Source organism: Nicotiana attenuata, unplaced genomic scaffold (assembly GCF_001879085.1).
Source record: "Nicotiana attenuata strain UT unplaced genomic scaffold, NIATTr2, whole genome shotgun sequence".
In the NCBI taxonomy this organism is placed as follows: Eukaryota; Viridiplantae; Streptophyta; class Magnoliopsida; order Solanales; family Solanaceae; genus Nicotiana; species Nicotiana attenuata.
This window is the reverse complement of record NW_017674761.1, coordinates 1-15,233: the sequence shown is the minus strand read 5'-3', so window position 1 is coordinate 15,233 and position 15,233 is coordinate 1. Positions and strand designations below refer to the sequence as shown.

Here is a 15,233-nt window from a genome sequence, read left to right as displayed (position 1 = left end):
CGGGTGAATGACAGATTGATGGCGATTAAGGTAGTAGTTGGAGGGAGCACTCTGAATTTCATTAGCGCTTACGCGCCGCAAACGGGCTTGGACGAGGAGGTAAAAAGGCGCTTCTGGGAGGCGCTGGATGAGGTGGTGCGGGGTATTCCGCCAACGGAGAAGCTAGTCATAGGAAGGGATTTCAATGGTCATATTGGGTCATCTGCTGGTGGCTATGGTAAGGTGCACGGTGGCTTCGGCTTTGGTGATCGGAACGGGGGTGGTACCTCACTGTTGGATTTCGCTAGAGCTTTTGAGTTGGTGATTGTGAACTCTATGTTTCCGAAGAGGGAGGAACATTTGGTTACTTTCCGGAGTATGGTGGCTAAGACTCAAATTGACTATCTCCTCCTCAGGAGGTATGATAGGGGGGTTGTGCGAGGATTGCAAGGTGATCCCGAGTGAGAACCTCACAACTCAACATAGGCTCCTAGTGATGGATGTCGATATTTTGATGAAGAGGAAGAAGAGGTTTGCTCGGGGTCCGTCGAGGATCAGGTGGGGAGCTTTGTCCAAGGATAATGCGCAAGAGTTGGAGGGCGGCTGACAAATATGGGTGCCTGGAAGAGTGGGGGGGATGCTAGCGCTATGTGGTCGGCGACGGCGGACTGTATAAGGGAGGCAGCAAGAAAGGTGTTGGGAGTTTCGAAAGGCTATTATGGCGGGCACCAAGGCGACTGGTGGTGGAATGACGTGGTCCAAGGTAAAGTAGAAGCCAAGAAAGCGGCGTACATTAAGTTAATAGAGAGCACCGACGAGGATCAAAGGAGATCGAACAGAGAAAGATATAAGGAGGCTAGGAAGGAGGCGAAAGTAGCGGTCACAGAGGCTAAGACTGCTGCTTTTGGTTGGCTTTATGACGAACTGGGGGGCAAAGGTGGGGATAAGAAGTTATTTTGATTGGCCAAAGCGAGAGAGAAGAAGGCTCGCGATCTGGATCAAGTGAGGTGTATCAAGACGAAACCGAGGTATTATGAGAGTGAGGGGCCAGATTAGGCAAAGATGGCAGTTACTTTCATAAACTTCTGAATGAAGAGGGGATGGAACATCGTGTTAGGGCAATTGGGCACTCCGAGAGGCACCGAGACTTTAGGTATTGTAGGGGCGATTAAGGTTGAGGAGTCGGTCGGGTGGGTGGAGGGTAAGATGAGTCGGGGCAAAGCAGCCGGACCTGACGAGATCTAGTAGAGTTTTTGAGATATGCGGGTAGGGCAGGTTGGAGTGGCTGACTGGGTTGTTTAATGTTATCTTCAAGACAAAGAGGATGCTTGATGAGTGGCGGTGGAGTACAATGGTTCCGGTGTAGAAGAACAAAGGAGATATCCAAAATTGTAACAACTATAGGGGTATCAAGTTACTAAGTCATACCATGAAAGTCTGGTAGAGGGTGGTGGAAATGAGGATAAGGAGGGCGGTGTCTATATCGGAAAACCAGTTCGGGTTCATGGCGAGCCGTTATACTACGGAAGTTATCCACCTTATCAGGAGGTTGGTGGAACTATACAGGGATAGGAAGAGGGACTTGCATATGTGTTTATTGACCTAGAGAAGGCATATGACAAGGTCCCTAGGGACGTCCTTTGGAGGTGTCTGGAGGTGAAAGGTGTTGCCGGTGGCTTACATTAGGGCGATAAAGGATATGTATGATGGAGCTATGACTCGGGATAGGACTTGGGAGGTGACTCAGAGCCTTTTCCGGTGGTTATGGGATTACACCAAGGATCTGCACTTAGCCCGTTCTTATTTGCTCTGGCGATGGACGCACTGACACACCATATCCAAGGAGACGGTGCCATGGTGTATGTTGTTCGTTGATGATATAGTTCGGATTGATGAGATGCGAGGCGGCGTTAATGGGAGACTGGAGGTATGGAGGCAGACTCTAGAGTCTAAAGGTTTCAAGTTGAGTAGGACTAAGACAGAATATGTGGAATGTAAGTTCAGCAATGTGACGGGGCAAGCGGATGTGGAAGTTAGGATTGACTCACAGGTCATCCCCATGAGAGAAAGTTTTAAGTACTTAGGGTAAATTATCCAGGAAGACGGGGAGATCGATGGGATGTTACGCACCGTATAGGAGTGGGGTGGATGAAATGGAGGTTTGTGTCTGGAGTCCTGTGTAACAAGAATGTGCCACCGAAACTCAAAGGTAAGTTATATAAAGCGGTGGTTAGACCGGCCATGTTGTATGGAGCTGAGTGTTTGGCCAGTCAAGAATTCACATATCCAGAAGATGAAAGTAGCACAAATGAGGATGTTGAGATGGATGTGTGGGCACACTAGGCTGGATAAGATTCGGAATGAAGATATTCGGGAGAGGGTGGGCGTGGCTCCCGTGGACAATAAGATGCGGGAAGCGCGGCTTAGATGGTTCGGACACGTGTCGAGGAGGAGCCTAGATGCACCGGTTTAGGAGGTGTGAGCGGTTGACTTTGGCAGTACGAGAAGAGGCAGAGGGGGCCTAGGAAGTATTGGGGCGAGGTAATCAGGCAGGACATGGCGCCGACTTCAGATTTCCGAGGACATGGCTCTTGATAGGAACATGTGGAGGTCGAGCATTAAGATGGTAAGCTAGGGGTAGTCGAGAGTTCTTCCCTCTTTGTGCCAGGCAGTTTGTTAGAGTTTTGGTAGGTTTGTTAGCGATCTTTGTTGTATTCACATTGGTGTTTTGCATAGTTTTGTGTTATTGTCCTTTCACTTTATTTGTTGTGGTATATTTTCTTTTTATTCTTTTATTGTTACATTGTTTTCGCTTATTTCTTTTCTGATATTATTGCGTTTCCTGTTGAGCCGAGAGTATCTCTTTCTCTAGCTGATTCTGTGCAGCAAAGCCTTCGCATTCCATGAAAGATTAAATAGAGAAACAGAAGATAAGAAGAAGAAAACTCACAAAAAATAATGACCCAAAGAGAAAAATTGGCGATAAGATCAGCAATTGGGAGGAGCGAAAAGGTGGAACTGGGAAACTGCAATTTCCAGACGTTGGAGCTCTTAAACTATTGCTAGATTGGTTTTTGATATAGAGAACCTGCATCTGCCAATTTTTTCAAAGAGCTGTCTGCCTGGTACCGATAAGAACAAGAGAGTAAGAAGACAGAAGCCAAAGAAGCGGTGATTGCCAGGTTTTCTGAAGTGATCGATATAATCCAAGCGAAGGTAACCGATAAGAACAAGAAGAGCAAGAAGACAGAAGCCAAAGAAGCGGTGGTTGCCAGGTTTTCTGAAGTGGGCGATATAATCCAAGCGAAGCTAATAAAAATTAGATGGAAAGACAATATTACCCCTGAAGTGTGAGGCAGGCATATCGTCCAGGTGTCTGCTAACTCTCCCTTATTAGATAGGAGAAAATATATATATATATATATATATATATATATATATATATATATATATATATATATATATACATACACACATACACATTTATATGGGCCAGTCACTTGCCATGAGAACCGTTTACGATTATATGATTTAATTAGATGCATCTATTGTATGGTCACGTGTGCGTTGGTTATCAACTTGCAATTTGGCTTTTGCAAGATTGCTTGCTCAAATTATTAGAGCACAGTTCCAGAATGTAAATTATGATGATTTATCTTGATAATGATGGTTTAAATCCAAGTTGGTTTAGCAGAAATTGTATGCCTCCAATTATAGATAAACCATTGGTTATGAGAACAACATTCTCAAAAAGGAATTTGGTATGAGGGGTATTATTTAATATACAACAGCATTTGTATGCATCTAGCCAACAAGTTATCATAAATTTTTCCCATCACAATTGGCTTAGGGTCAGGAATCAAATAATTTTCATCTAGAAATATTGATGCGATGTGCTGTTTGATTTAATTAAGAACAAAGGAGATATCCAGAATTGCAACAACTATAGGGGTATCAAGTTACTAAGTCATACCATGAAAGTCTGGGAGAGGGTGGTGGAAATGAGGATAAGGAGGGCGGTGTCTATATCGAAAAACCAGTTCGGGTTCATGCCGGGCCGTTCTACTACGGAAGTTATCCACCTTATCAGGAGGTTGGTGGAACTATACAGGGATAGGAAGAGGGACTTGCATATGGTGTTTATTGACCTAGAGAAGGCATATGACAAGGTCCCTAGGGACGTCCTTTGGAGGTGTCTGGAGGTGAAAGGTGTGCCGGTGGCTTACATTAGGGCGATAAAGGATATGTATGATGGAGCTATGACTCGGGATAGGACTGTGGGAGGTGACTCAGAGCCTTTTCCGGTGGTTATGGGATTACACCAAGGATCTGCACTTAGCCCGTTCTTATTTGCTCTGGCGATGGACGCACTGACACACCATATCCAAGGAGAGGTGCCATGGTGTATGTTGTTCGTTGATGATATAGTTCGGATTGATGAGATGCGAGGCGGCGTTAATGGGAGACTGGAGGTATGGAGGCAGACTCTAGAGTCTAAAGGTTTCAAGTTGAGTAGGACTAAGACAGAATATGTGGAATGTAAGTTCAGCAATGTGACGGGGCAAGCGGATGTGGAAGTTAGGATTGACTCACAGGTCATCCCCATGAGAGAAAGTTTTAAGTACTTAGGGTAAATTATCCAGGAAGACGGGGAGATCGATGGGGATGTTACGCACCGTATAGGAGTGGGGTGGATGAAATGGAGGTTTGTGTCTGGAGTCCTGTGTAACAAGAATGTGCCACCGAAACTCAAAGGTAAGTTATATAAAGCGGTGGTTAGACCGGCCATGTTGTATGGAGCTGAGTGTTGGCCAGTCAAGAATTCACATATCCAGAAGATGAAAGTAGCACAAATGAGGATGTTGAGATGGATGTGTGGGCACACTAGGCTGGATAAGATTCGGAATGAAGATATTCGGGAGAGGGTGGGCGTGGCTCCCGTGGACAATAAGATGCGGGAAGCGCGGCTTAGATGGTTCGGACACGTGTCGAGGAGGAGCCTAGATGCACCGGTTAGGAGGTGTGAGCGGTTGACTTTGGCAGGTACGAGAAGAGGCAGAGGGCGGCCTAGGAAGTATTGGGGCGAGGTAATCAGGCAGGACATGGCGCGACTTCAGATTTCCGAGGACATGGCTCTTGATAGGAACATGTGGAGGTCGAGCATTAAGATGGTAAGCTAGGGGGTAGTCGAGAGTTCTTCCCTCTTTGTGCCAGGCAGTTTGTTAGAGTTTTGGTAGGTTTGTTAGCGATCTTTGTTGTATTCACATTGGTGTTTTGCATAGTTTTGTGTTATTGTCCTTTCACTTATTTGTTGTGGTTATTTTCTTTCTGGTATCTTTTATTGTTACATGTCTTTTCGCTTATTTCTTTTCTGATATTATTGCGTTTCCTGTTGAGCCGAGAGTCTCCTGGAAACAGCCTCTGCCCTTTTCGGGGTAGGGGTAAGATCTGCGCACACTCTACTCTCCCCAGACCCCACTAGTGGGATTTTACTGGGTATGTTGTTCTTTGTTCTTTTCTTAGATAGTCCGTGACTTGTGACACCAAATTCTGGGTAGTATTGTACTTCAGATTATGTAGCAGTGTTTGGTTGAATTATTAAGTTTTTTCGTCTTCCACATTTCTGGTTATTTAATTTATTCCGCTGTTTAATCGCTTAGTATTTTAAATTGTTGAACATGTTTAATAAAAGGAAGGTAATGATTTTATTATATTTGGCTTGCCTAGCTTCCACGAGCAGGCGCCATAACGACTCCCGAGGGTGGAAAATCCGGGTCGTGACGAGTTGGTATCAGAGCTCTAGGTTACATAGGTCTCACAGTTCACGGACAAGCTTAGTAGAGTCTGAGGGATCGGTACGGAGACGTCTGTATTTATCCCCCAGAGGCTACAGAGTTAGGAAAAACTTCGCATCTATTCATTCCTATCATGCGGTTTGGTTTCTCAATGCTAATTGAATTTCTTCTGTTCTTCCGCGAATGGCGAGGTCACGTACCGCTTCTTTAGCTGAGCGGCAGCTCAGACCGGTGATGGATCAACTACATCGTCAGATGCCTTGTGGAGGTTGGACAGGTTTACTAAGCTCTTCACTACCACTTTCAGCGGTGCATCTTCTGAGGATCCCCAAGATTATTTAGACAGCTGTCTTGAGGTTCTCAGGAACATGGGGATAGTGGAGACCAATGGGGTCGACATTGCTACTTTTCGCTTATCTGGATCCGCCAAGACTTGGTGGAGGGATTATTGTTTGGCTAGACCAGTTGGGTCACCAGCTTTGACTTGGGACCAGTTTTCTCAGCTATTTCTGGAGAAGTTTCTTCCTATCACTCAAAGAGAGATTTATCGAAGGCAGTTTGAGCGTCTCCAGCAGGGTTCTATGACTGTTACTCAGTACGAGACCAGATTTACTGACTTGGCCCGTCATGCTCTTCTTATACTTCCCACTAAGAGAGAGAGAGAGAGAGGAGGTTCATTGAGGGACTCATTCAGCCTATTCGACTTCAGATGGCTAAGGAGACGAGGAGTAAGATTTCCTTTCAGGATACGGCCAATGTGGACAAGAGGGTTGAGATGGTTCTATCATAGGGAGGTGGTCTGGGGTCCGACAAGAGGCCTCGTCATTCAGGCAAATTCAGTGGTGCCTCGTCTGGAGGCAGGGATTCTTTTGGTAGAGGCCATCCTCCTAGGCCGTTTCAGTCAGCACTTCAGGCTTCTCACAGTGCCCCAAGTCAGTCAGCACTTCAGGCTTCTCACAGTGCCCCAAGTGGTCGTGGTTCTCACATGCAGTATTCCGATCAGCAGTCCTATAGTGCATCACCAGCTCCTATCAGTGCACCTCCGCTTCAGAGTTTTCAGGGTCGTCAGCCCCAGCAGCCGAGGGCTTGTTTTACTTGTGGCGACATGAGGCACATTGCTAGATATTGCCCTCGAGCACCGAGCAGTTCTCAGCACCAAGGTTCCTGTGCCATGGTTCAGGCACCGAGTGTTCCACCGCCCGCTCAGCCAGCTAGAGGTGGAGGTGGAGGTGGTAGAGGTGGAGGTAGAGGTATTAGAGGCAGAGGTCAGGCCGCTAGAGGTGGAGGCCAGCCAACAGCAGGCTGTCCCAGAGATGTAGTTCAGAGTGGTGGGGCCCATCCCCAATGTTACGCTCTTCCAGTCAGGCTAGAGGTTGAGGCTTCTGATGCAGTTATCACAGGTATTGTTCTGGTTTGTAGTAGGGATGCTTCTGTTCTATTTGATCCAGGATCTACGTACTCCTATGTGTCATCTTATTTTGCACCATATCTGGTCATGCCTAGTGATTCCTTGAGTGCTCCTATATATGTGTCTACACCGGTGGGTGATTCTATTGTGGTAGATCGTCTACATCGTTCTTGTATAGTTGTGATTGGGGGTCTTGAGACCCAAGTAGACTTGTTACTTCTGGACATGGTTGATTTTGATGTCATATTGGGGATGGACTGGTTATCACCTTACCAAGGGATCTTGGACTAACATGCCAAGACTGTGACCTTAGCCTTGCCGGGGTTGTCTCGTTTAGAGTGGAGAGGGACTCCTGGTCATTCTACCCGTAGTGTTATCTCACATACGAAGGCTCGGCGTATGGTCGAGAAGAGCTGTTTGGCCTATTTGGTATATGTTCGTGATTCTAGTGCTGAGGTTCCTTCTATGGATTCTGTGCCTGTTGTTTGTGAGTTTCCTGAGGTATTCCTTCAGACCTGCCAGGTATGCCACCCGACAGGAATATTGACTTCTGCATTGATTTGACTCCGGGCACTCAGTCCATTTCTATTCCGCCGTATTGTATGGCCACGCCTGAGTTGAAAGAGTTGAAGGAACAGTTGCAAGACTTGTTGGAGAAAGGCTTCATTAGACCTAGTGTCTCGCCTTGGGGTGCGCCGGTGTTGTTTGTTAAGAAGACGGACGGATCGATGCGAATGTGTATAGATTATCGGTAGTTGAACAAGGTTACAATCAAGAATAAGTATCCATTGCCGAGGATTGATGATTTGTTTGATCAGCTTCAGGGTGCCAAGGTATTTTCTAAGATTGACTTGAGATCTGGCTACCATCAGTTGAGGATTAGGGCATCCGATGTCCCTAAGACAGCTTTCCGCACTCGGTACGGACATTATGAGTTCTTGGTGATGTCATTCGGGTTGACAAATGCCCCAGCAGCTTTTATGGATTTGATGACCGAGTGTTCAGTCCTTACTTGGATTCGTTCGTGATAGTCTTCATTGATGATATTTTTATTTATTCCCGCAGCCGGGAGGAGCATGAGCAGCATCTGAGATTTGTTCTTCAGACTTAGAGAGATAGTCAGTTGTATGCTAAGTTTTCAAAGTGCGAGTTTTGGTTGGGGTCAGTTGCTTTCTTGGGTCATGTTGTTTCAGCAGAGGGTATTCAGGTAGATCCAAAGAAGATAGAGGCAGTCAAGGACTGGCCTAGACCCGCATCAGCTATAGAGATCCGAAATTTCTTGGGTCTGGCAAGCTATTATCGTCGGATTGTGGAGGGGTTTTCATCTATTGCAGCCCGATGACCAGGTTGATTCAGAAGGGTGCCCAGTTCAGGTGGTCGGACGAGTGTGAGGCAAGCTTTCAGAAGCTCAAGACAGCTTTGACGACGGTGCCGGTGTTGGTTTTGCCCACAAGTTCAGGGCCATATACCGTTTATTGTGATGCATCTCGTATTGGACTTGGTGCGGTGTTGATACAGGATGGCAAGGTCATTGCTTATGCTTCACGTCAGTTGAAGATTCATGAGAAGAACTATCCGGTCCATGATTTGGAGTTAGCATCCATTGTTCATGCGCTGAAGATTTGGAGGCACTATTTATATGGCGTGTCATGTGAGGTGTTCACGGATCACAAGAGTCTGCAATACTTGTTCAAGCAGAAGGAGTAAAATTTGAGGCAGAGGAGGTGGTTGGAGCTATTGAAAAACTATGATATCACCATCTTATATCATCCGAGGAAGGCCAATGTAGTGGCCGATGCTTTGAGTAGTAAGTCAGCCAGTATGGGCAGTTTTGTGTATATTCCGGTCGGTGAGAGACTGCTTGCTTTGGATGTTCAGGCTTTGGCCAATCAGTTCGTGAGGTTGGATGTTTAGGAGCCCAGCCGTGTATTAGTTTGCACAGTCGCTCGTTCTTCGTTATTGGAGCGTATCCGAGATCGGCAGTATGATGATCCTCATTTGTCTGTCCTTAGAGACACGGTGCAGCACGGTGGTGCCAAGCAGGTTACATTAGGAGATGATGGAGTTTTGAGGCTTCAGGGTCGAGTTTGTGTGCCTAATATGGATGGACTCCGAGAGTTGATTTTAGAGGAAGCCCATAGTTCCCGGTACTCTATTCATCCGGGCGCTGCTAATATGTATCAGGATTTGCGGCAGCATTATTGGTGGAGGAGGATGAAGAAGGATATTGTTGCGTATGTGGCTCGGTGTTTGAATTGTCAGCGGGTAAAGTACGAGCATCAGAGACCTGGTGGTTTGTTTCAGAGATTGAGCTGCCCGAGTGGAAGTGGGACCGTATTACTATGGACTTTGTTGTTGGACTCCCACGGACTCAAAGGGAGTTCGATGCAGTGTGGGTTATTGTTGATAGGCTGACCAAGTCAGCACATTTTATTCCTGTGGCAGTCTCCTATTCTTCTGAGAGGTTAGATGAGATCTATATCCGGGAGATTGTTCGTCTTCATGGTGTGCCCGTGTCTATCATTTCTGATTGAGGTACGCAGTTTACCTCGCATTTCTGGTGGGCATTTCAGCGTGAGTGGGGCACACGAGTCGAATTGAGCACAGCATTTCATCCTCAGACGGACGAGCAGTCCGAGCGTACTATTCAGATTTTGGAAGATATGCTCCGAGCTTGTGTTATTGACTTTGGAGGCTCGTGGGATCAGTTTTTGCCTTTAGCGAAGTTTGCCTACAACAACAGTTACCAGTCGAGCATTCAGATGGCTCCTTATGAGGCTTTGCATGGTAGGCATTGTCGGTCGCCGGTTGGATAGTTTGAGCCGGGAGAGGCTCGGTTGTTGGGTACGGATCTAGTGCAAGATGCCTTAGACAAGGTCAGGATCATTCAGGATAGGCTTCGTACAGCTTAGTCTAGGCAAAAGAGTTATGCCGACCGTAAAGTTCGTGATGTGGCATTCATGGTTGGCGAGCCAGTGTTGCTTCAGGTGTCGCCTATGAAAGGCGTGATGAGATTTGGAAAGAAGGCTTAGCCCTAGGTTCATTGGCCCGTTTGAGATTCTTGATCGAGTGGGAGAGGTTTACAGACTTGCGTTGCCGCCGAGTTTATCAGCCGTGCATCCAGTGTTTCATGTGTCCATGCTTCGGAAGTATCACGGCGATCCATCCCACGTGTTAGACTTCAACACTGTCCAGTTGGACAAGGACTTGTCATATGAGGAGGAGTCGGTAGCTATTCTAGACCCGCAAGTTCGTCAGTTGAGATCGAAGAGTTTCCCTTATGTTCGTGTTCAGTGGAGAGGTCAGCCTGCTAAGGCATCGACTTGGGAGTCTGAGTCCGATATGCGGAGCCGCTATCCCCATCTTTTCCCCGAATCAGGTACTTCCTTCTTATGTCCGTTCGAGGACGAACGGTTGTTTTAGGGGTGAAGGATGTGATGACCCAAAATTTCATCACTTTATTTACGAGTAAATTCTATGTTTCGAGGCCTTAGAAGCCTCCTTTTTCCTCACCTCGATTTGCGTGCATGGTCCGGGCGTATATCCGGAACTCTTTTATGTGGAAATGCGATGAAAATGTTAATTTAGCCTTTAAAATGAATTTAAGTTGACTTCGATCAACATTTTGGGTAAACGGATCCGGACCTGTGATTTGACGGTCCCGGAGGGTCCGTAGGAAAATATGGGACGAGGGCGTATGCCCGGAATCGAATTCCGAGGTCCCAAGCCCGAGAATGAATTTTTGAAAGAAATTATTTTATTGAAAATATAAGAGTTTTTCTGAAATTTGAAATTTATGGTATCGGGCCCGTATTTTGGTTCCGGGGCCCGGTACAGGTTCAATATGATGTTTGAGTTGTGTTTATAAAATTTGGTAAGAAACGGAGGTCATTTGATGTGATTCGGACCCGTATTTTTGAAGTTTGAAACTTTGAAAGTTTTGAGATTTTTCTTATATTTCTATGCTAAATTCGTTGTTTAAGATGTTATTTTGGCGATTTGATTGCACGAGCAAGTCCGTATGATGTTTTGAGACTTGCGTGCATGTTTGGTTTGGAGCCCCGAGGGCTCGGATGAGTTTCAGATAGGCGTCGGAGTGTTTTTGGACTTAGAAAATCTGGTGTTTTTGCTGTTTGCTGGTGTCCAGGTTTTTGTGCTATGCGATCGCATAGGTAGGTTCGCGATCGAATAGTGTAGTCTCAGGGGGGCCTATTTTGTGTTATGCGATCGCATAGAGTTAATTATGGGGTCACCATATGTTCTATGCGAACGCAAGGCTTCTCACGCTATCGCACTAAGTTAACTAGGCCTGGGGGAAGGGAAACCTATTTTCCTCTATGCGATCGCACTCCCTGCCCCGCAATCGCAATGCCCATCCCCTCTTACCCTATGCGAACGCATCCAATTGTGTGCGAACGCATAGGTTCCCTGCCCAGTTATTTTAAAACAGTAGCAAAACGGGATTTCTTCAAAACTTCATAACTTTTTCACTTAAACTCGAACTTGGGCGATTTTTGAAGAAGGATTTCACCACAAAACCATAGGTATGTGTTCTTAGACTCGTTTTCTTCAATTTCCATTAACACCCATTAGATTTCTAGGCCTAAATCATGTTCATAAGGGTAGAAAATTGGGGATTTGGGTAGAGTTAGGGCTTTTTGAATAATTGGAATTTAGACCTCGTTTTGGGGTCGGATTCCGAAACTAATTACATATTCGGGCTCGTGGGTGAATGGGTGATCGTGTTTTGGTCTGAACCTCGTATTTTGACCAAGCGGGCCCGGGGTCGATTTTTGGCGTTTTGGGGAAAATGATAGAAAACCTATAATTTAGCATTGGGATTGAATTATTTAGCATTTATTGATGTTGTTAAATTAATTTGGACTAGATACAAGTAATTTGGAAGCGAATTCTAAAGGAAAAGCGGTGTTTGAGGCTTGAGTTGGCCGTGGAAGTTCGAGGTAAGTGTTTAGTCTAACCTTAGCTTGAGGAATTAGGAGTTGTGTCTTATTTGCTATGTGTTAATTGTGGAGTACGACGTATAGGCATGGTGACGAGTATCTATACGTTGGTGTCAAGCATGCCCGTGAGTCTTGTATTGTAATTGTTGTAACTCCGTTGTGGTTTATTTGTGCTTCATATGAGGATTATCATTATTGTTCCCTTGCCGGGATGTTGTTGTCATATTATTGTTCCCTTGCCGGAATGTTGTTGTCATATTATTGTTTCCTTGTCGGGATGTTGTTGTCATATTATTGTTCCCTTGTCGGGATGTTGTTGTGATATTATTGTTCCCTTGTCGGTATTCATTATGATTGGTGTTGATAAATGAAAAGGGAGCGGGTTGCACGCCTGCAACGGTACTATATGAAATGGGAGCGGGTTGCACGCCTGCAACGGTACTGTAACACCCCGTAAATTCGGCTTAGGTGTGAATGTGGTAAATGAGTGGTAAGGTTATATTTTGAACATGTGAAGTCCCAACGGGATGATTGTGGGTAAAATAGTTGTTTCAAAAATCAAAATGGAAAGAGAGGTGCATAAGATTTGACAAAAATCAACTAAGTTGCAGAAGGTTTGTCTTCCATCAAGTTTTAGTGAAAATGTGTAAGGAATTGGGGAAAACGCAAAGCAAGAAAGTTGTAGGCCTTTGAAATATCTTTCCAACGATATATTATGGAGCCCGAACGGATATCTGTGCAAAAGGTTATGTGCGTTTTTTGGAATAGTACACGTATGCGCGAACACTCGCGCGAACAAGCCTCTAGGTGCGCGAACTCGCACGTGGGAGGCAGTGTTGCTGCCGTTGAGTTCGAACTCTAGAGCGAACAAGCCTCCAGGTGCGTGAACTCGCGCGTGGGGGGTCGTTTTAAAGCTATATTTCGTCCCCCACAGCCCCAAACATAAAAATTTGCTCTAGAAAGGGGAACTCTCAAAAACCTAACTCCTTAAGGGTCCTTCCACCACCCAAGGTAAGTTCTAATGGTGATTCTAAGTTAATTTCACTTTTCCAACATCTTATTAACATGGGTAAACCCTCCATATCATTAGATATTCGATTGGGACATCATTGTTGAGAGAAGGAAGCCTAGAACTCGAAAATCAAGGGTTTGAACTTCGAAAAGGTAATGTCTTCACCCTCTAATTGATTCTAGCATTGGTTTAATGATTATAAATCCTAGTTCATGAGACATGAGTTGTTGGGGTTGATAGAAAAGCATGAACGATTATAGGGTTGGGGTGTTGAGTGTTGATTATTGGTTAAGAGTGTTGTTTGCCTTATGGGTGATGAAGAATAATGTTGGTGTAATCATTTGAGACCTTAGAATTTATCTAGGAATAAGAGAATGGGTTGTTGGGTGTAGAGACACCATTAATAAGGACTATAAAGCTTTATTTTTACCAAGTGTTCGACAAAATGCTTAAGTGACCAAAACATGAGCATTATAGCTAATGTGGAATCCCTTTGACTTGTATTGCTATAGATTGAAGTTGAAAGGATTGACAAACGTTGTATTACGCTCAAGAGCAGGAAGTTAAGGTATGTAAGGCTAACTCTTTACGTTTGGGAATGTCTATGATTCTCCCTACGTCCCATTCATTATGATCATTACCAGTCTCCTCAGAAAGGAACTATGCCTTAGTTCCCTGACCAGTAGTAGGACTTCTATTCTCTAGATGGCATAGTCTCATAATCATTCGATATTCTATGAGTTTCAGTTATGACAAATCAACTTGTTATGAATACTCATCTCAGTCTAATCCTATTCACTATTCCAGTATCATGTAACCCAGTATGGCTCATTATTTCAGTATCATGTATTGTAATATGATTCTCAGTTCCTGATTTTATATTCTTGAATGTTGAACACCTGTATTTGGGCCTGAGGCCGCAGTTTATGCTTTATGCATCTTTGGGCTTGAGGCCGTAGTTATGTATACGTATACTTGGGCCCGAGGCCCAGTTGTGCATATATATATATATTGTGTCTATGTCTCTATTTAATATTCAGTTAAACAGGGTTTTCATCATTCAGAAGAGGGTGTATTCACATCCTTACTTCCTTGTTCAGTTATCAGTTTATCAGCTAGCAGTTCAGTTTCAGTTTCAGTATTTACAGTTCTTTTGTTCAGCTATTTTACATACCAGTACAATCCATATGTACTGACGCCCCTTTTGCCCGGGGCTGTATCTCGTGATGCAGGTAACGATTTACAGGTCGACGATTCGCTTGCTAGGACATCTCGTATCAGCTATTGGTGAGCCCCAGTCTTTCGGGGCCTTATCTCTCTTTTGTTTTAGTCGTTATAGTATTTCAGTTAATAAGGTATACCGGGGACCTTGTCCCGGTAAACAGTTGGCGTTTTTATTATTCTTTAGAGGCTTCGTAGACTATAACCCAGTCAGTCAGATATTAGCAGGCTTTCATGTGTTAGCCTTGTCGGCTACTTGTTTATACTTGCAGACCTTTCAGTATTTTTCCGCATCTATGATATTTTAGTCAGACTTTTTAGCAGACTATCATGATTTACATTTAGCTCTAGCTCATAGTTATACCACATGTTGATCCAGCCATACAGTTGGCTCGCTCAGTCGCACGCAGTCAGGCACCGAGTGTCGTGTTACGCCAGGCCATAGTTCGGGGCGTGACATATATATAGATGATATGCTGGTCAAATCACAACAAGCAGGGGATCATATTCAACACTTGTCTGAAACATTTCATATTCTTCGCAAATTTAACATGAAGTTAAATCCTGAGAAATGTGCATTTGGCGTGTCATCAGGTAAGTTCTTGTTATTTCTCGTTTCTAACCGTGGCATTGAAGTAAATCCCGTGCAGATTAAAGCTATTGAGGAAATTCCGGATAATCTTACGAGCAAAAAAGAAGTACATCGGCTGACATGAAGAATAACAGCTTTGGGAAGGTTCATTTCCAAGTCAACAGAAAAGTGCTTCAAGTTCCTTCAGCCCTAAAAAGCAAAATTAATTTGAATGGTACTGAAGAATGTCAACAAGAGCTAAAATTTAAAAGCGTACTAGTCAAAT

General features: G+C 44.8%; 1 protein-coding gene across 1 annotated transcript; it reads left to right on the top strand.

The window, feature by feature from the left end:
* Nucleotides 1-18: 18 nt before the first annotated feature.
* LOC109219233 (craniofacial development protein 2-like) lies at nt 19-444 on the top strand. Its single transcript, XM_019383673.1, has one exon. The coding sequence runs from the start codon at nt 19-21 to the stop codon at nt 442-444; it is 426 nt and encodes a 141-aa protein (XP_019239218.1).
* The last annotated feature ends 14,789 nt before the right edge of the window (nt 445-15,233 follow it).